This window comes from Gopherus flavomarginatus, chromosome 6 (assembly GCF_025201925.1).
Source record: "Gopherus flavomarginatus isolate rGopFla2 chromosome 6, rGopFla2.mat.asm, whole genome shotgun sequence".
Taxonomy (NCBI): Eukaryota; Metazoa; Chordata; order Testudines; family Testudinidae; genus Gopherus; species Gopherus flavomarginatus.
Window position 1 is genome coordinate 105376663 of NC_066622.1, and position 19662 is coordinate 105396324.

The window sequence follows — 19662 nt, forward strand, 5'->3', positions numbered from 1 at the left end:
TCTTTGCCCAGCTGCCCCTTCGTATGGAGTGTAGCACGCTGGAATTTAAATATTTTTCTAAAATATTATATTGAATGCATTTGATTTGTTGAGTTTCTCCCTCTTTTAGTTACTGTGTACTTCCCCTGGGTGTGTGTTTGTATACATATTCTGAATTGAAAGACTGAAGCCTTTAAAATATAATAAGATGAAGCAGTTTCTCAGCAGCAGTTTCATTCAGTAATGTAATCAAAATTGTTTTAAGTAACGGTATGAAAGAGAAAATGTATTAAACCTTTTAGAACATGAGTTCATGGCTATTCTTGCTGGCTTCTCTTCCTGTCCTGTTAAATAGCTTTAGGTTATTCAACTGTCAATGAATGCTTTAATCTGTAAAGTTAACACTGAAATGAACTTCTCGTGTGATCCTGCAAATTCTGACTGCTGTCATCAGTTAGGCTACACCCAAAAGTAAACATTATATCCAGTGGTGCCTGCACTTGAAATTCTACAGCTACAGCGCTGCTGTAGCATTTCCAGCGTAGACACAACCTCTGCCAACAGGAGGGCTTCTCCCCTTGCTGGAGGTACTGCATGTCCCCGAGAGGTGGTAGCTAGGTCAACAAAAGAGGAGGAGAAGGGGGGTGATGGCATAGCTACATCTCTCCAATTTGTGGATTTTTCATACCCTTAGGAGATGTAGCTGTGCCTGTGTAAGTTCCAAGTGTAGATCAGGCCTAGGTAGAATACTTTAAATGTCTATAAAAATGGGACACTTTATGGGAATTCATATCTTGGGAAATCTAGGAAACTGCTAAATCAGGCTTATTCTTTTATTTGTTTCACTCTGGTTAATTTAATTTTATCTTTATCTTGTTTCACAACTTGTGTGCTTTTAATATAATTTATTCATTGTTTTTAATGCTATTTAAGAAGCATGATAAAGTTTTTTCATTCTTACGAACATTCGTGGTTATTTATTAATTTGATTTGATTTAATTAATTTATTGATTTAAATTTAAATTTCCCACAGTGTCTTGAAGAAGGTCATGTATGAATGGGGTCAGCTGTGCAAGATGAAATGTAACCTGTGATGTGTTGCTTGTTTTTCAGAAAAAGTTAGCAGCTATGCCTGACCACACAGATGTTTCAGTGAGCCCAGAGGAGCGAGTACGTGCCTTAAGCAAGCTTGCATGTAACATCACAATCAATGAGGATATTACGCCACATCGTTACTTTAGATCTGGAGTAGAGATGGAGCGCATGGCATCTGTATATCTGGAGGAAGGAAACCTGGAGAATGCTTTTGTTCTTTATAATAAATTTATAACGTAAGGAATAATCTGTAGGTTTTTTTACCTTAATGATTCTGATGGATAGATTGATTTGGTAATTTTGCCCAGCCATCAAATAGACACAAAAAGAGTGGCTTTTTACTCCCTCATTCTACTATTCTTCCCACTAAGACTAGACAGAATCTGTCCCTGAATGGATAAGCCGTTGCAAAGTGTCCTGTGCATACTTAGCATGTGATTTTTTTTCCAAAAGGTCATAACTCCATCAAATCAAAAGCAGATTTCACTAGAACACTCAGTTACTTACTAACTGATAGCTAAGTCCACACCAGATTTAAACTTTCTATGCAGCCACTTAGGCTGTAGAGCTTTAAAAAATATATATATATATAATAATGAGGAATTTCCCTCAGTTTGGTATCCTGTTTGTTTGTTCATGCAACTTTTGGGAACAGAGAGGGCCAGGAAATTTCTAGTCTGGAAGGTGAACTTTTCAGAAAGCTATGGGTGGCTGTAAACAGGGGTATCCAGTGTGCATCCTACATGCACAATAGTGATTGATTCTGTCTGTGCTATATAATAATTTGTTTCACCTTATAGCACAGGTTGGTCTGGTTAAAAGTGAGCTGCAGTAGTGCATGTCAGTATGACATGCATGACTTCACATGAAGACTCTACCGAGACTTCCTCTGTTGGCAGCCTTCTCTCCTACACCTTTGCCATGTTATCATTATTATTATTTGCATTGCAGTAGCTCGTGGACGCTCCAGTCCATGAATAAACATAGAATAAATGACATTCACTAGCCTGAAGATCTTAAATAAGACCTAACAAGTGTGTTCAGAGTGAAAGGGGGATGGAAAGACAAGAGTGATGCTGATAAGATCTGATTACAAAGGCTAACTAGTGCCCAGCATGGTGATTTCTGGTGCCATGTGTTAGGTAGTCCTGTTATTACCCATTGCTACTAAAGAACAAGGAGAGGTGCATCCAGCTACAGAAAATAATATAGTGGGGGTTAAGATTTGTGCTGTAATTTCAGTGACATGGTTTAAACCTGTGAAAGCATAGAAAACTGCTATAAATCAAATTGGAATGCAATGTTCAACATCTGTGATATGCAAAACTTGTTTTCCTCCCAACATAAAAGCTGTTGTGGATCATCCTTTGGCTAATAAGGGGGGAAAATGTGTATGTTTAATTTTCTAGTTTATTTGTAGAAAAGCTTCCCGGTCACCGAGACTATCAGCAATGTGCAGTACCAGAAAAACAGGATATCATGAAGGTAGGTTTGCTTTTTCCTGGCATTTCTCAAATTGCTCTCTCAGTAGCTGAATTGTTCTTTCCCCAGAACTAACAGATACATTCGGAACCAACTCAGCCTACCAAGACTAAATTCTTGTAAATAGCTCCATTAGCAACAAAGTTTCATTTCAGTTTAGTCACCTGGTCATTGCTGGGATTCTAATTGCAACTCCTAAAATGTGAATTAATTGGTAGCACTGAACAGAGCCAATAGTATACGGATTGTTTGACACTTTGTTAAATCCATTTCTAAAGGATACATATATTTTAAATACCTTAATTTAAAAGCATTTAGGATCCCATCCTGCTTCCATTTAAGTGAATGACCCTTGACTTCAGTAGAAACTAGCTTGACCTCTGAATGCCGGAGGGACATTTGGAATTATCAGTGAACTGTATATTGTCTGCTTAACATGCTGATAAGCCAAAGTATTTTCTGCTTTCTTTAACACTAAAATATGTACTCCGTTTCCTTTTAATTTTTTCCCCAATCTCCACAGTACTATATTGGTTTCATCATTGCTTTAATTAATGGATGGATTTTTTAATTAGTTCCCTCCTTAATTTAAAACACCTGAAATTATCCATTAATATTCACTGAAATATGGAAAACTGTCTCTTGTAGCAGAACCTTGTGCCTCATGCTGCCATTCCGCAGTGCATTCCAAGTGATTCCAGAAGGGGGCAATGCACTGATTTGTATATACTCAGATTCATCTGGCAAAATGCTGCACTGATGTTAAATTTTCCAGTTTGTTTGAATTATTAAACACCTCAGTAATTATGGGCCCAAGCTATTGAACTCAATAGAAGTACTTATGTGAGTAAAACTAAGCAAGTGTATATAAAGTGCCATGTGATTGAGGTCTATCTTTGTAAGTTTAATACATTTAATAAGGTACCTTTTGAGGCTTGGTTCACATAATTTTCTTCCAATTCTTATTCTGCCTTGGGCCTTGAGTCAGAAAAGCATTCAGGAGAGGTGACCAAGCATGTGCTTCAATTCTGTTAATCATGGGATTAAGTACATTCTTAAGTACTTTAAATTAAGGTCTTGAAACATAATATCAAAGACCCCATTCCTGTGGTGAACTCTCCACAAGCAGAACCCTATATCTGAGTAGAGTCCCATCTAGGCTCATCCCAGACAGCTCGTTGCAGGATCTGGGCCAAAGCTGATCTGAAACCTAGAAACAAATTTCACCTGAGCCAGTAATGCCATTTGTCAAATATCACTTGTGCCTCAGACTGGTTGGAAAAGTGCTTTTCCTTTTCTATAAGAAATCTGTTGGCCAGATCTCAGTTGGTGTAAACTGGCATAGCTTCAATGGGCTGTGCCAATTGATAACAGGTACGAACATGGCCTTATATGTTTGATATGCCTGTAATTAGTATTTTTAACTTTGTTTTGAAATGATTGACTTTTTAAATCTGCCTTCCAGCTGGTTTTCCTTCCCAGCTAATTCTTTGTTTTTGTTTCGAAGGCAGGAAATCATTTTAATTTTTTTTTTTTTATTTCTCCTCCCCTTTCCCCCTATCCCCAAACCCAAAAGAAACTGAAAGAGGTTGCGTTTCCAAGGACAGATGAATTGAAGGAGGATCTTTTGAAGAAATATAATGCAGAATACCAAGAATATATGCAAGACAAAGTAAGTCTTATCTGAATTCACATTTAATTTTTAAAGCATTATTCATATGAATATTTGCTTATTTAATCAGGTAGTTATAAATATTATGTAATCAAAATTCAAATAAAGCAGTTGTATGAGCAAAACCTCAAAATTTTACAATTGTTTATGCACTATTAGAAACTACGTCTTTTGAACGTCTAATAAAGCAGTTTATTTGAAAATAAGTGATGTATATGTGTGGTTATTTAGAAATAAATATATAAATATTTTAGTATTTACTTAATAGAAATGCTTAATGTCTGGCTGTCTTTATCTATTGTAGAAAAAGCCTCTATTGCAGTTTGGTACAGTTTGGTTAATACTATTTTATTTGATAAAGTCAGATACTGTACTAATGAGTATTTGAATCAGCTCCTTTTCCCTGAAGAAAAAGCAAAATTAGACCACAACACAACTAGTATTCCCATGAACTCTGACATCCATCTAGGCATTATGAAAGGTACAAAGGTAGGCTAGGTTCTGGTCGACTCGTGAGTGTGTTTAAGTAACTATTAAGGGCTGATAGTCATATTCCCACTTTGTGTAATAAAGTCACTGAGGCCTGGTCTAGACTATGCGTTTATACTGATTTTAGCAGAGTTAAACCGATTTAACACTGCACCCGTTCACACAAGGAGGCCCTTTATATCGATATAAAGGGCTCTTTAAACCGGTTTCTGTACTCCTCCCTGACGAGAGGAGTAGCGCTGAAATCGGTATTACCATATCGGATTAGGGTTACTGTGGCCGCAAATCGACGGTATTGGCCTCCGGGTGGTATCCCACAGTGCACCACTGTGACCGCTCTGGACAGCAATCTGAACTCGGATGCAGTGGCCAGATAGACAGGAAAAGCCCCGTGAACTTTTGAATTTCATTTCCTGTTTGGCCAGCATGGAGAGCTCACCAGCACAGGTGACCACGCAGAGCTCATCAGCACAGGTAACAATGCAGTCTCCTGAGAATCAAAAAAGAGCTCCGCATGGACCGCACAGGAGGTACTGGATCTGATCGCTATACAGGGAGAGGATTCTGTGCTAACAGAACTCCGTTCCAAAAGACGAAATGAAAAAACATTTGAAAAAATTTCCAAGGCCATGATGGAGAAAGGCCACACGAGGGACTCAGTGCTGTGAAGAGTGAAAGTTAAGAAGCTCAGAAAAGCCTACCAGAAAACCAAAGAAGCAGACGGAAGGTCCAGGACAGGGCCGAAAACATGCCACTTCTACGCTGAGCTGCATGCAATTCTAGGGGGGGTCCGCCACCACTACCCCACGCCTGTCCGTGGATTCCGAGGTGGGAGTGGTAATCTCAGCCATGCCTGAGGATTCTGCGGACAGGGAAGATGAGGAGGAGGACAAACTTGCAGAGAGCACACAGCACTCCGTTCTCCCCAACAGCCAGGAGCTTTTTCTCACCCAGACGGAATTTCCCTCCCAGCCCTCCCAAGCCACTATCCCAGACAATGAAGCCATGGAAGTGACCTCTGGTGAGTGTACCTTTGTAAATATAAAACATAGTTTAAAAGCAAGCATTTTTTAATGATTGATTTGCCCTGAGGACTTGGGATGCATTCGCAGCCAGTATAGTTATTGGAAAAGTTTGTTAACATGTCTGGGGATGGAGCGGAAATCCTCCAGGGACATCTCCATGAAGCTCTCCTGGAGGTACTCCAAAAGCCTTTGCAGAAGGTTTCTGGGCAAAGCAGCCTTATTCCGTCCACCATGGTAGGACACTTGACCACGCCATGCATGTAGCAAGTAGTCTGGTATCATCGCATGACAAAGCCTAGCTGCGTGTGGTCCCGGTGATTGCTGGCATTCAAGCAACATCCGTTCTTTATCTCGCTGTGTTATCCTCAGGAGAGTGATATCGTTCCTGGTAACCTGATTGAAATTCAGGAATTTAATTAAGGGGACAGAGATGGCCATTCCTACTGAGCTGTTTGCCTGTTGCTTAAAAGAAATCCTTCCTTGCAGGTAGCCAAATGGGGGGGGAGGGGAATGGCACTGAGCTTTTTTGCGTTTGGCTAGCAGGGATCTTCCATGATACCAGCCACGCAGTGGGGGGAGGGGTAAAGCGATCATCCCAGAGGATTGGATTGGGGGGTGGTTTCTGCTGCTGCATGTTAACAGGAAGGAAGCCGCACTGAACGGGATTTATTTGGTATTTGGGAAAGGAGGGCACTGTGTATATGAAGACTGCAGAAGCCGAAAGACAATGGCTTACCATGGCTGCATGCAAACTGAATTCTGCTGCCCGGACCTGCGTCTGTGAGATCTGTAACACCAGAACCGCAGGCACTCAATATTAAGATGCAAAATGCGACCTTGTAGTGAAATCACATGTGCTATGTAAGGTGATTAGTGTTGTTCACTGTGAAAGAGTATAACCATTGTTCTGTAAAATGTATCTTTTTAAATACTTCTCTCCCTTTTTTCCCTCCCTCATGCAGCTGCAAATTTTTCAAGCCTCCCTGCTCCATCCCGAAGGCTGTCTCAGATAAGGTGGAGGAAAAAAAAGACGTGAGATGAAATGTTCTCGGAAATCATGGAAGTAACCTGCAATGAAAGAGCTCATCTGAAGGAGTGGAAGGACATGGTAGCAAAGTACAGGAAAGATGCCAGTGAACGTGAGGAGAGGAGGGACGTGAGGCGGCAAGAAGATCAGAGGTGTAGGCAGGAAGATCAGCGGTGACGGGATGCAACGCTGGGGCTGCTGCGTGGTCAAACTAACATCCTCTGACGTCTGGTGGAGCTTCAGGAAGAGCAGCAGGGTCACAGAGTGCCGCTGCAGCCCCTGTGTAACCACCCTCACCACTCACCATGTTCCATACCTTCCTCACCCAGATGTGTAAGAACGCGTGGGGGAAGGCTTCGTGCACCCGCCCACTCTATCCCCGTGGACAGCCCAACCAAAAGGCTGTCATTACTTTGAAATATTTTTAGTGGCCTTTTCCTTCCCTCCTGTCCTCCTCCCAGACCACACCTGGGATACCTTGTCAGTTCTCTCCCTCTTTTTATAATGACTTTTTAATAAAGAATACATGATTTTTAAACGATAGTGACTCTATCTCCTTAAGCAAGCTGTAATCGAAGGGGGAGGGTGGGTTGCTTGCAGGGAATGAGTCAATCGGGGGGGGGTTTGTCAAGGGGAAAAAAACACAACAGTCACACCGTACCCTGGCCCATGATGAAACTCGTTTTCAAAGCTTCTCTGATGCGCACCGCTTCCTGGTGTGCTCTTCTAATCCCCCTGGTGTCTGGCTGCGCGTAATCAGTGGCCAGGTGATTTGCCTCAGCCTCCCACCCCGCCATAAAGGTCACCCCCTTACTCTCACAGAGATTGTGGAGCACACAGCAAGCAGCAATAACAATGGGGACATTGGTTTGGCTGAAGTCTGAGCGAGTCAGTAATGTATGCCAGCGCGCCTTTAAACCGCCAAATGCACATTCTACCACCGTCCTGCACTTGCTCAGCCTGTAGTTGAACAGCTCCTGACTACTGTCCAGGCTGCCTGTGTATGGCTTCATGAGCCATGGCATCAAGGGATAGGCTGGGTCACCCAGGATAACTACAGGCATTTCAACATCCCCAACTGTTATTTTCTGGTCTGGGAAGTAATTCCCTTGCTGCAGCCATTTAAACAGAGTAGTGTTCCTGAAGACGCGAGCATCATGAACCGTTCCTGGCCATCCCACGTGGATGTTGGTGAAACGTCCCTTGTGATCCACCAGTGCTTGCAGCACCATTGAAAAGTACCCCTTGCGGTTTACGTAGTGGGTGCCCTGCTGCTCCGGTGCCAAGATAGGGATATGGGTTCCATCTGTCACCCCCCCCCACAGTTAAGGAATCCCATTGCAGCAAAGCCATCCACTATGACCTGCACGTTTCCCAGAGTCACAACCTTTCTTAGCAGCAGCTTAATGATTACTTTGGCTGCTTGCATCACAGCAGCCCCCACAGTAGATTTTCCCACTCCAAATTGATTCCCGACTGACCAGTAGCTGTCTGGCTTTGCAAGCTTCCAGAGGGCTATTGCCACTCGCTTCTCAACTGTAAGGGCTGCTCTCATCTTGGTATTATGGCATTTCAGGGCAGGGGAAAGCAAGTCACAAAGTTCCATGAAAGTGCCCTTATGCACGCAAAAGTTTTGCAGCCACTGCAAATCGTCCCAAACCTGCAAAACTATGCAGTCCCACCAGTCTGTGCTTGTTTCCTGGGCCCAAAATCAGCGTTCAATGGCTAGAACCTGCCCCATTACCACCAGGATCTCCAAAGCGCAGGGGCCCACGGTTTGAGAGAATTCTGTGTCCAATATCCTCATCACTCTCGTCACCACTGTGCCGTAGCCGCCGCCTTCTCGCCTGGCTTTGCAGGTCTTTGTTCAGCATAGACTGCACGAGAATGTGTGACGTGTTTACAACGTCCACAATTGCGGTCTTGATCTGAGCAGGGTCCATGCTTGCTGTGCTATGGTGTTTGCACAGTTCACCCAGGAAAAAAGGCACGAAACGGTTGTCTGCTGCTTTCAAGGAGGGAGGGGTGAGGCTGTACCCAGAACCCCCCGCGACAATGTTTTTTGCCCCATCAGGCACTGGGATCTCAACCCAGAATTCCAAGGGGCGGGGGAGACTGCGGGAACTGTGGGATAGCTACCAGATAGCTACCCACAGTGCAACGCTCCGGAAATCGATGCTAGCCTCGGTACATGGACGCACACCGCCGAATAAATGTGCTTTGTGTGGCCGCGTGCACTCAACTTTATACAATCTGTTTTACAAAATCGGTTTATGTAAAATCGGAATAATCCTGTAGTGTAGACGTACCTGAGAGTAGGATTTGTAGTTCAAAATCTTGTAATGGAAAGAGGTAGAGGAAGTAAGGAACACTGTTCTTTCTCCTATAATGTTTCTCCTGGAATTTGGAACAAGAATCCAAGTTCCCATTTATGATTTGTTTGTGAGGTTTTATTTTGTTTTGTTTGTTGGTTATTGATTAAGTATCTATATTTTAACTTGCTTCTGAAAGTTTGTGTTGCTGTCTCTTTAACAGAAGTGGGGAAGGAATGTTGGAACATGAAGGTTCCCTGCAGTTTGTGGAATAACAGTTGGTGTTGGGGAGCTGGGGGCAGATGCGAGTGCAGTGAGGACCTGCGTGACCGAGACAGAACAATAAGTAGTGTGGAAAAATCCATACAATGCAAGGTTAAGGGTTGATCTCCATTGAAAACTTATGTTGGCATAGCTCCACACCCCCGAGAGGCATAGCTATGACGACTTATCACCTGGTGTAGACAGTACTAGTCAGTGGAAGAATTCATCCTTCAACATAGCAACTGCCTCTTGGGGAGGTGGATTAACTTCAGTGATGGGAGAATCCTCCTTTCATTGTAGTGAGGGTCTGTGCAGTGGTCTAAGTGTAGTCATACCCTAGGTTTCATGGAAGCAGCCCAAGGGAAATTGAAGTAAAGAATGGAAAAGGGCAGGAGAAGGTGCCAGGGAGAGAACTGTGCTGTGAAATCCACCTGAAGATAAATGTGTCCTTGATGATAAAGGCTTGTTTGTGCCTCCTCCCTTTACTCCCCCCCATTCAAAACTGACTTTTTTTAGACTAATTATTTCTGCTAAAATGTAAGTAGGTCAATGGCAAATACTGTTAATACTGAGGTAAATGCATAATGTATCAGAGGTGTGAAAAGTGGGAGATCTCTGGCCTCTATCCCTAAGTACATCATGTTTATTATTTTAGAGCTCTTCTGTGGGCACAACTGTATTGAGCTGTGTGGCTAACGTATTCCAAACAGTGTCATTATTGTCTGATAATAACTAGTTAATCAGTTTGCTTTCCCCTCACCATTTTGTGACACTTTTAACATTGTCAGAAGGACCTGACCACTTTATTTACATACATTGCAGAACAAATGTAAAGCTGAATTCTTAAAGAAACTGGAGCAGCAGAGGTTGATAGAAGCAGAAAAGAAGAGAATTGCACAGATGCGACAACAGCAGCTGGAAACAGAGCAGTTTCAGTTCTTTGAAAATCAGCTTAAGAAGCAAGAACTAGCCCGAGATCAGAAAATTAGAGAGAATATGGTTATGTCTGAGCAGATTGATGGAAGTGTGTTGTCTTGCATTTCTATGCATCAGAATAACTCCTTATCTACTGCATTTTCTGAGAAAGCCAGTAAAAGTGATGCCTCTGTTTCTGCTGGACAGTCTCCTCCAGTAAACCAGGCCTTAAAGCCAGCAGCCACTTTAAGCACTATTCAGAGTAAGTGTTCAGTTGGGCTGTAATGCTCCTCTTCCTCTCCTAACATACTATATGATATCGACCTGCAGGTATTTATTTCATTGTAGCTTTCTCTGACATGGAGGACCAAATGTTCCTGGAATATGTGTGTGTCTGTGCATTACCCTTTGTTTTCTCACCTAAAATGGATACGTACATCTGAGATTACCCATTTCACACCTACAAGTTCAAATAGCTAGGCCTGCAGACATCAGGCCCAATTACTGTAGGAGCAGGACCAGGTCCACTGTGGTTGCATTTTTAGAGTTCTTCTGAAAATTTGGACCAGGAAGTAGTGCTAGTTCACTGCCTTAGTGAATGCAAGCCAGTTAACATTTTGTATTCTTTGATGTACATCTAATAGAAGAAAGGCCATGCTCTGTAAAGTTCTATATTATTCTGAACCGAAATTTCTTTGTGGCAGGTATGGCACTCCCTATGTAAGTCAGTTCAGTTGTTCTTTAACTGTGTAAACCTGTTACCTTAGAAAATTTTGCACTGAAGACTAAATTATAAATGCCCTTTCTCCTTGTTTATTAGATCAAGTGGCTGAAGCACTCCGAGATGTAGTTTTACCCACAGATCTTTGTCACAAATTTCTGCTGCTAGCGGAGGCAAATACAGTAAGAGGAATAGAGACATGTGGAATTCTCTGTGGAAAACTGGTACAGTTGAACCTTCACATTTGTATGGGGAAGGCACTTTTGATAGTACTTTCTTTTCCTGTAATGAACTGATACCAAAGCAAACGCAGATCTGAAGTGCAAGGGGTAGTCTACACTACCGTGCTACATTGGCAAAGCTGCATTGATGCAACTGCACTGCTTAAGCACGTCTGGTGAAGATACATTGTGTCAACGGGAGAGCGCTCTCCCATCGGCATAATTACTCCCCCTCAACGAGAGGTGGAATCTGTGTTGGTAGGAGAGTGTCACTCAGATGGGTGGCTTTTTTCAAACTCCTGAGTGACATAACATACATTGGCTTAAGCAGTAGTAGAGACAAGCCCTCTGTGTGTAATGTAATTACCTTTATAAAATAATCGTACAAATCCATAAGATTATTTTATTGAATTGTGGTCTGCTGTTTGCATTATTACAAACCTACTTGATCTTAAGTTTCTATAGTTATTGTGGTCATCTACTGTAGGTAAGATGTAAAATTAATCTCCACTACAGGATTTTTCAAGAACATTCCCTGGTATTCGTCAAACAACATGAGGTTTAGTTACAAGAAAACTGGATATTAAAAATGTTAGTGGGTGTTATCAAATTCTTAAAAAAAGATCCACCACTGTTGGCAAATAAAACAAAAATCACTGCTGTTTGTTTTTGCCGATATCTTGGATAACGTTTAGTGGTCAATTAGCTAACTTTGCAGCAGTACTTAATTATCAGATTGCTCCCAGAGCAGGGGGGATAGCACCACTGATGCTGACGCACAGACAGGCAAGTACAAAGAAGTTCAAAGTGCATTAGACACACATAAAACCCAAGAATATTAAAAACAGGGAAGCATGTTGGGTTTCCAAGCTTCAAAGGAAGTAATCGTATTTTTAACTCTCTTGCTTTCATTCTTAACAGACATCATCTCTCCTTTTAACATTTTTCTGTGTATACACATTTCAAATATGTTTGTTGCTTCTCTGTCTATTGCTGTGATGAAATGCTGGCCAGATCCTTAGCTGGTGTAAACTGGCATAGTTTAATTAAACTCAGTGGAGCTACTGCAACTTATAGCAGCTGAGGATCTGACCCTTTTTCTCCTTTGATTCATGTTTGGCATTTGTTCATTAGAAGACCATTAATTCAAGTCATCTTCCTACCATGTGTTTTACAGACACATAATGAATTTACTATTACCCATGTAATAGTGCCAAAGCAGTCTGCAGGACCGGATTATTGCGACATGGAGAATGTGGAAGAATTATTCAGCATTCAGGATCAACACAATCTCCTCACTTTGGGGTGGATCCATGTATGTATGCCTTGTGGATGTTGACTTCTCTGTATTGGCTAGATAGGATATACAGAACCAGCACTGGAAACCCCAGTTTAAAGAAATAATTTGCATGATTTAAGCTAATTTTCTCTCTCAGTTTTTGTGCTGGTGACATGATTTGACATAAATGTCATCCACTGATACAAGCTGTTCTTTATTTCTAGGAAACTGTAAAGTGCTTCTTTGATACAGTGGGCCCAGTTTTGCCTGTGTAACTTCTATTTAAGACAATAGGAGCTGTCTGTCTATTGGCAGAATTTGTCCCAAAATTCTGTCTTACGTACACCTCATTCAATACCATTTACATGTCTGACATGTATCCGCAAAAGGAAAATAGACAGAGACTTCATAAAGTCCACGAGGACTTTGCTATTGATTTTATACGGAATTCACTCAGCTGCTACAGTGACGGACAGCCATTTAAAATCCTAATGTGTACAAGTTAGAATTCAGTGCAGAATTTGGCCCATTTGTGTTAGAGACACCCTGTTACTAAAACCATTACTTGCAGGTTTTCAAACTGCAGAGTTTGGATCAAGTAGTTTTGAGCATTGTGAGTTTATTCCAGGCATCGTGAGAAGAAGAGTTGTGAAATAAATATTAAGAAGCAGAGTACTTGACAGTATGTTACATAATTTTTTTTAAAAATTAGTAGTGAAGAAGATTTTTTTTAAGATAGCAAACATGACAAAAAGAAACCTGCATGCAAAAGAAACTTGAGGCTCTGTTTTGTTAGAATATCTCTTAGATTTTTTTTTTCTATTGCAAATTTGGCTAATCTTGTAGTCCATGAAATATAAAATGAAACATTAAGCATAAATATCTGTGGAAATGAGTAAATCAACTCAAAAGTGAACTTCCAAGACTTAGTACATTAATGACTAAGATCATAAATGGTGATGTAATGCCTGACCTCTTTGGAGTTCAGGGGCCTGATTCTGATCTCACCTATACCACTGTAAATCAGGAATAGCTCCTCTGAAAGCCAGAGCATCTGAGATCAGAAGTGCACCCCAGATGTATAAATCACCAATTTGTATATCTGCTCTGGAATTTTTTGACTATACTTTTGTTGTTATTGGAAAATGCTGAATTGTCAAAACTGAAACTTCTTGGAGAATGGTCAGTTCTGATGAATTTCCAATTTTGAAAAAAAATTTAAATCAAAGTTTTATGAAGTTTTTTGAAACATCGCACTTTGACTTTTTCTAAGAAAAGTTCAAATTTTCCTTTTGGAGTAACTTTTTGTTTCAAATCTTTTATTTATAGTGTAAAATTGTTAAATGGAAACAAAACATTTTGAAATATTAAAACAAAATATTTCAATTGAATTGAACTGAATAATTTTAATGAGTTTCAGGTCTTAAACATTTTTGAGATTTCAATTTTTGGTCCTGATTTGGGTCAGGATTTTTTTCTGTTTTTTTTAACTTGAAAATTTTCATGGGACATGAAAATGGTTTACTGAGGCCACCCAGCTCTGTTAATTTCATATTAAATCCATGTTTGCATTGGAACCAGAGACAGTGATGTAATGTGAACACCATGTAAAATTTCAACCTGCTTCATGCTTCCATTTTCTTATAGGTGTTAATTCACTTTTTACCTTCTAATGAGAGTTACTTTCAATTATGTTCTAATTTTTACTTTCTACTTGATGTGGTTGGTGTATGATCCCACTTATAGGGATTTTGGACAATTAATTTAAGTCCTTTGCTCTCTGTCTGCCATCTTGTTATAGTCACATATGCCTTTTCAATCTAGATTTGTTTCCTTTTAATAAGAACATTAGTCTGATAATCAGAAGAGTTTTAAATTGTTTTTGTACGCCTTCATACACATAGTATTAGAGATTTACTCCTGACACTGTAGCATTTAGCTTTGGATTGCTGAATCATTCATGAAAGTTATTCTCAGAGGTGTGTTGTGCCATGGAAAATTTAAGGATTAGTAGCAAATAATAAAAACTTAATCTAGGGGAAATGCTAACACTTTCTTTTGTTACAAAATCCTGTTTCTTCTTGAATGGATTTTTGACCTTGACTTGACTAAGAAATACTTTCACTATGCAGAGCTTTCCCTTTCTTTTTGTAGACGCATCCAACACAAACAGCATTCTTATCCAGTGTTGATCTTCATACTCATTGTTCTTATCAGCTAATGTTACCAGAGGCTATTGCAATTGTTTGTTCACCAAAACATAATGAGTGAGTTCTCTTTTTTCTAAGTAATGTTTAGCTGTCTCTCCCAGCCTGCTATCTCAAAATCAGATCACCTGCAAAACAGCATCTGAATGTCAGCTAAGGTGAAGGAGATAAAAAGGTTGTGGTTTTTTCCCTTGTGTTCTAAATTGAGCTAGGCTTGCATTCCAGTGAGCCTGTGTGTGCAATGTTATTTGATTTCACTTTATCTCCTATTTAATTTTAAAATTCTGTAAATGTTGATGCTCCACTCCACTTGGTAGATGTGACTGCATTTGACTGTGGTAGTTCTAGACTTCATGGATCTGCTTGTCAGGTGTCTCACAGAATCCAAACTGCACTCTCCTTAGTGAAGAAGGTGGATGGTGTAGGTTTTTTAGCTTGTTAATGAAAAACACTGAAGCAATGGGAGGTTAGAGATAAGTCACACTTTATATTAAGGTTCAGTTTTACCAATGGTTTATAAAGTACAAATAAATTACTCAAAGCTGTTTAAAGTACATTTTTTACAGGCCAAATTTGTAAAGGTATGTTAGCATTGCTTCTCTCGGCGTTACAAGGCCTAAGGTCTGGATTCACATGGGGCTTAGGCATTGCAATGCTGAGTGTTGCAACGTGTAACTCCATGGTACCTGACCCCCTAGTGGAATTCACACACCCAAGTTGGATATCCAGGCTCCTCGGGGGGAAAATTAGGCATTAAGAAAGGGAATCTCAGAAGCCAGAAAACTGAACTGGGAGCCACCTAAGACACCCAGGAGTGAAATACAAAAGAAAGGGCAGGGCTCAGGGCCCAGATCCACCTGCAGCTGGCCTGGGCCGACAGGGCTTGGGCTAAGATGCTGTTTAAGTACAGTGTAGATGTTTGAGCTCAGGCTTCAGCCCAGGCTCTGGGACTCTCCTACCTCACAGGTTACTAGAGCCTGGGCTGTAGCCTGAGCCCAAACTTCTACACTACAATTAAACAGCCCCTTAGCCCAAGCTCCAGGAGCCTGAGTCAGCTGGCACAGGCCAGCCACAAGTGACTAATTGCAGAGTATATGTGCTCTTGGGTGCCAGAGGCTCCTGTCTGTGCTCCAGCTTCACAGGCTTGACCCCTCTCCTAGAGTTAGATGCCCAAGAGTAATGAACCTTCCTTCCCTCGCTGATGATGGTTCATACCCAGCATTCACTTGGAAAGTGGGAGACCTGTTTTCTAATCCCTGCTCTGCCTGATGCCTGTAGGTCTCCTATGTTCCAAGTGCATGTCCTAACCAAGTTATTTGGTATTCCAGGTCTCCTTTAGAGGCAGCATGAGTGCAAGAGACTGAGACTATATATCCCAATGATAGGGCACACACCTGGGATTTTGGTCAGTAAATTTCAAGTCCCTGCTCCAATAAACATGTAATTATTTAGACAAAGTGTAACCGCTCCAACAGGAGCCATTGAGTGATACTTGCCTCAGAATAACGTGATGTTTAGGGCCCTCACTTCTGAGGTGGTAGAGCTGGGTTCAAGTTCCTGCTCCAAATCAGGCAGAGTGGGGATTGCAACCTGGGTCTCCCACATCCCAGGGGAGTAACCTAACCTCTGGGCTATGGGGCATTCTGGGGCACCCGTGTACGCCAGCAAACCCTGAAAATTCCTGGCTGTCTTTTGTGCAGGTTGAGTATATTGTAGTACACCTACTGAATCGGGCCCTGCAAGTGAGAGAGGCAGGAGGACACCTAGTTTGAGAATCCCGCCAGCCAGGGCTCATGCATGAGCAGCTTGTGAGTGGCTTCAGGATGTAGGAGGCTTGGCATGTGCCTACCAACAGAAATGAAGGTGCCTTCAAGTCAGTGGTGGTTTTGTGAATGACAGTGGCACCTAAATGTTGAACTTAGGTACTTAACTTCCTCTATAGGCACATATGTCCCCCTTGTGAATCTAACCCTTAGGAAATGCTGGATGGAGCAATGCCTACATGCTTTTAAAAATGGCCATATGGAGCAGGTCAATAAATTACTAGTAATCATGGCTTTTAAACATCTATAATACCTTCTACTGCTATGCTTTAACATCTATTGCATGTCTTACTCATGTCTGTAACATTGATTAATCTGTTATTAACCCTTTATAAACAGTTTATATATAGAATCTTAAAGTGTGACCATGATTAAAAAAATACACATGTATGTAATCACTAGCAATGCAGTTTTAGCCAGGAGCTGCATGTTATCTTTACTCATCGTGGCTAAAGTAATACAAGCAGCATACACATTCTGTCTCCACATACCCTCTATGTGTGGCAAAGGGATAGCTCTCTGGAACCCCTGTGCAAAATTGCCCCGTACAAAAAGCATTGCTGGCTGTGATGGCTCCTGCGGTCTAGAAGTGGCAGTAACAACCTGGAACATGGCTGTGCCATGACCTGGGTAGTGGAGGGTAGGCAGGATTCTGTTTCTCCCCCTTTCCCTGCCCCTCCAGTATATGTAGTAGGGCCGATCTGCATGGGCTTTGGGCAGGGGATAAGAATTGGTCTTTCATTATTCTCCTCAGACTAACAAAAGTAATAGCCTTCAGCGAAGTGTGTACATCAAATGGGAAACGATGGGCCCAAAGCCTTGTGTAACAATGTACCCACTCATGTGAGGTAGGAACTAATCATTGAGTAAGAGTTTATATAGGACCAGCCCCTCCACTTGTATTTCTGATGTTCTATTTTTTATGCAGTTTTAGGAACATTAATCAAAGTGAATTGATTTGTAGTCTGGCGGCTCTTTGTTCTGTTGTAGAATTTCTTTTTTACTAGTAATAAAGACTCAAAGCAGAGTATAGATCAGCTGTATCTGGCAGGATATTTTCTACGTCATAGACTCATAGCTTTTAATGGCAGAAAGGACCATTTTATTATCTTATCTGATTTCCTGTGCATCAGAAACCGTTAAGTTTCACCCACTTACTCTTTATTGAACCCAGTAGCTTGTGTTTGATTGACTGACTAATGCTTGTTTGAACCAAGTTCTTTTAATGCTACAAACCTTAAGTCAGTTTTGTTCTTTGCTTTCCAGCACTGGGATCTTCAGACTTACTGATGCTGGCATGCTTGAAGTTTCTGCTTGTAAAAAGAAGGGGTTTCACCCACATACTAAGGAGCCTAGACTATTTAATGTAGGTATATTACTTTAAAAATTTTCTTAACATATTCCAAAAAAATAATCAAAGATGTGATCGTTGTAATCATCTAGTCTGGCTTCCTGTGTAATATAGGCCATAGCACTTCCCACACAATTGATTCCTGTTTGAACCAGAGCTTGTCTTCTAGAAAAATATCAGTCCCTTCAAATTCTCACCAGTGCCTGTGCTGCAAGCAGACGTTATACCAGCATTAGGTTGGGTTTCTCTATATTTTCCCTTTGATATCTTTGGCCATGTGTAATTCATGGTCCTTTCCTAACAGACAGGTGCATTCCTGATGCCTCCTCCTAAGAGACGTTCATGCCTGACATTTGCTTCTGTCACCTGTAAAAGTGATGTTTGTTTATGTTAAATAGAATTGTACTAAAATGTAAGTAGAGAACTTAAATTTAGTCTTGAAGATAACGAGGCCTGGTAAATTGCGGGTGAAATAAAGTGATATAGCTCAGAGGTAACTTAAGACATAACCACGGGTCATGTTGTAAACATGTTTGGTTCTAACTGATTTTAACAAAAGTTTTAGATGTAATGTGAATGTTTTGGAAGCATATTATCTACAGTGATAGGTATTGGAATGGCATTTATGCAGATGTTAATTAAAGATACTGTTTCATATTAAATAGCCCATGAGAGAATAGAAGGTATTTTAATAATGATAGTAGAAATATAGATATGGTAAAAAGCAGATTTAATGCTAATTAATTAAGTGATTATAAAAAAGGGTAGCACACTGACTTTTAAACTAGCGCACTCATTTACCATCATGGTATGGTTAATGGAAGGGTTAGACACCCATTCTTCTTATCCATGGACTGATCGCCTCTGGATGAACTCTTTCATCTTGGAATGTGAATATAACTGCAGCGTATAGTTTCATCGTAATTCCTGTTTGCTTTAACCAACTATTCTATTTTAAATAAAGTCTTTCATTCTATGACTCACAGTTCCCCACTAAACTAATTTATCTGTAAACCACAGCAGAGAGCCAAACCTAAAGAAATTAATTTGGTTATTGAGATTACGTCTATGTAAAATGTAAAACAAAGTTTACACTTCTTATCACTACTTGAGAAGCAGTAACCAGTAAATGTTACGAACAGCTCTCTGACTAACTTGAGAAATATAATATGAGCCAGAAAAGAAGCTTTCCCACATTAGGATGTCTTGAGTGCTCCCTAAGCATGGAAAATATACTCCTGTTGTCCTTCTTAACAGCTGGGCAGTAGTCCCGTGCCAAGAGGAAAGGGCCAGAGAATTCCCACAGAAGTTTTCCATGACCACTTAAAGAGATTTTTTTCCTAACAAAGAATCACAACTGGCTTCCCCAGCTGTGAAGTCCAATAAGCCTGCAGAGCTAACAGCCACCATGAAGGATAATTTTCTCTATTGAACCTCTGCTTCCATTCACCCTTTCCACCAGCCTCTCAGAAGCCATTCCAATCACCACAAAGTAGTTCTCCAGTTAGTTGGGTGGTCAAAGGTTCTAGTATGCTCTTTACATGGCTAAAGAGTTTTATAATGAGAATCTGTGCCTGAACAGTTAAATAGTCATTAATGATTATCAGAAATGTCATTCTGTTGTTTGAAATAAAGGCAATATTCCTTCTCTTGGCAGAGTTCCCAAATATGGAAACAGGGCTACTGGAGTGTTAACCAGAATTGATAAATAAGAACACAGACTTACTGCACCTATAGGTACAGCCTCTCCCTTGGGGAGTGGAAGTGGAATACAAACGCTGGAACCCAAGCCCTAGTTTC

The 19662-nt window shown here is 40.9% G+C and overlaps 1 protein-coding gene across 5 annotated transcripts in view; it reads left to right on the forward strand.

The window, feature by feature from the left end:
• The window catches only part of STAMBPL1 (STAM binding protein like 1), a 40929-nt gene that overhangs the window by 18284 nt on the left and 2983 nt on the right, over positions 1 to 19662 (forward strand). The window contains exons 3-11 of one of the 5 annotated variants that reach the window (XM_050959538.1): positions 1093 to 1310; positions 2484 to 2559; positions 4133 to 4228; positions 10168 to 10522; positions 11081 to 11205; positions 12380 to 12517; positions 14636 to 14748; positions 17778 to 17877; positions 19520 to 19599. In XM_050959538.1, coding sequence (XP_050815495.1) covers positions 1093 to 1310; positions 2484 to 2559; positions 4133 to 4228; positions 10168 to 10522; positions 11081 to 11205; positions 12380 to 12517; positions 14636 to 14748; positions 17778 to 17877; positions 19520 to 19567 — 1269 coding nt within the window. In that variant the 3' untranslated portion in view covers positions 19568 to 19599. Of the gene's footprint in view, positions 1 to 1092; positions 1311 to 2483; positions 2560 to 4132; positions 4229 to 10167; positions 10523 to 11080; positions 11206 to 12379; positions 12518 to 14635; positions 14749 to 17777; positions 17878 to 19519; positions 19600 to 19662 lie in introns of those variants that run through there. The other 4 variants (XR_007775151.1, XM_050959539.1, XM_050959536.1 and 1 more) reach the window with 4 other exon arrangements.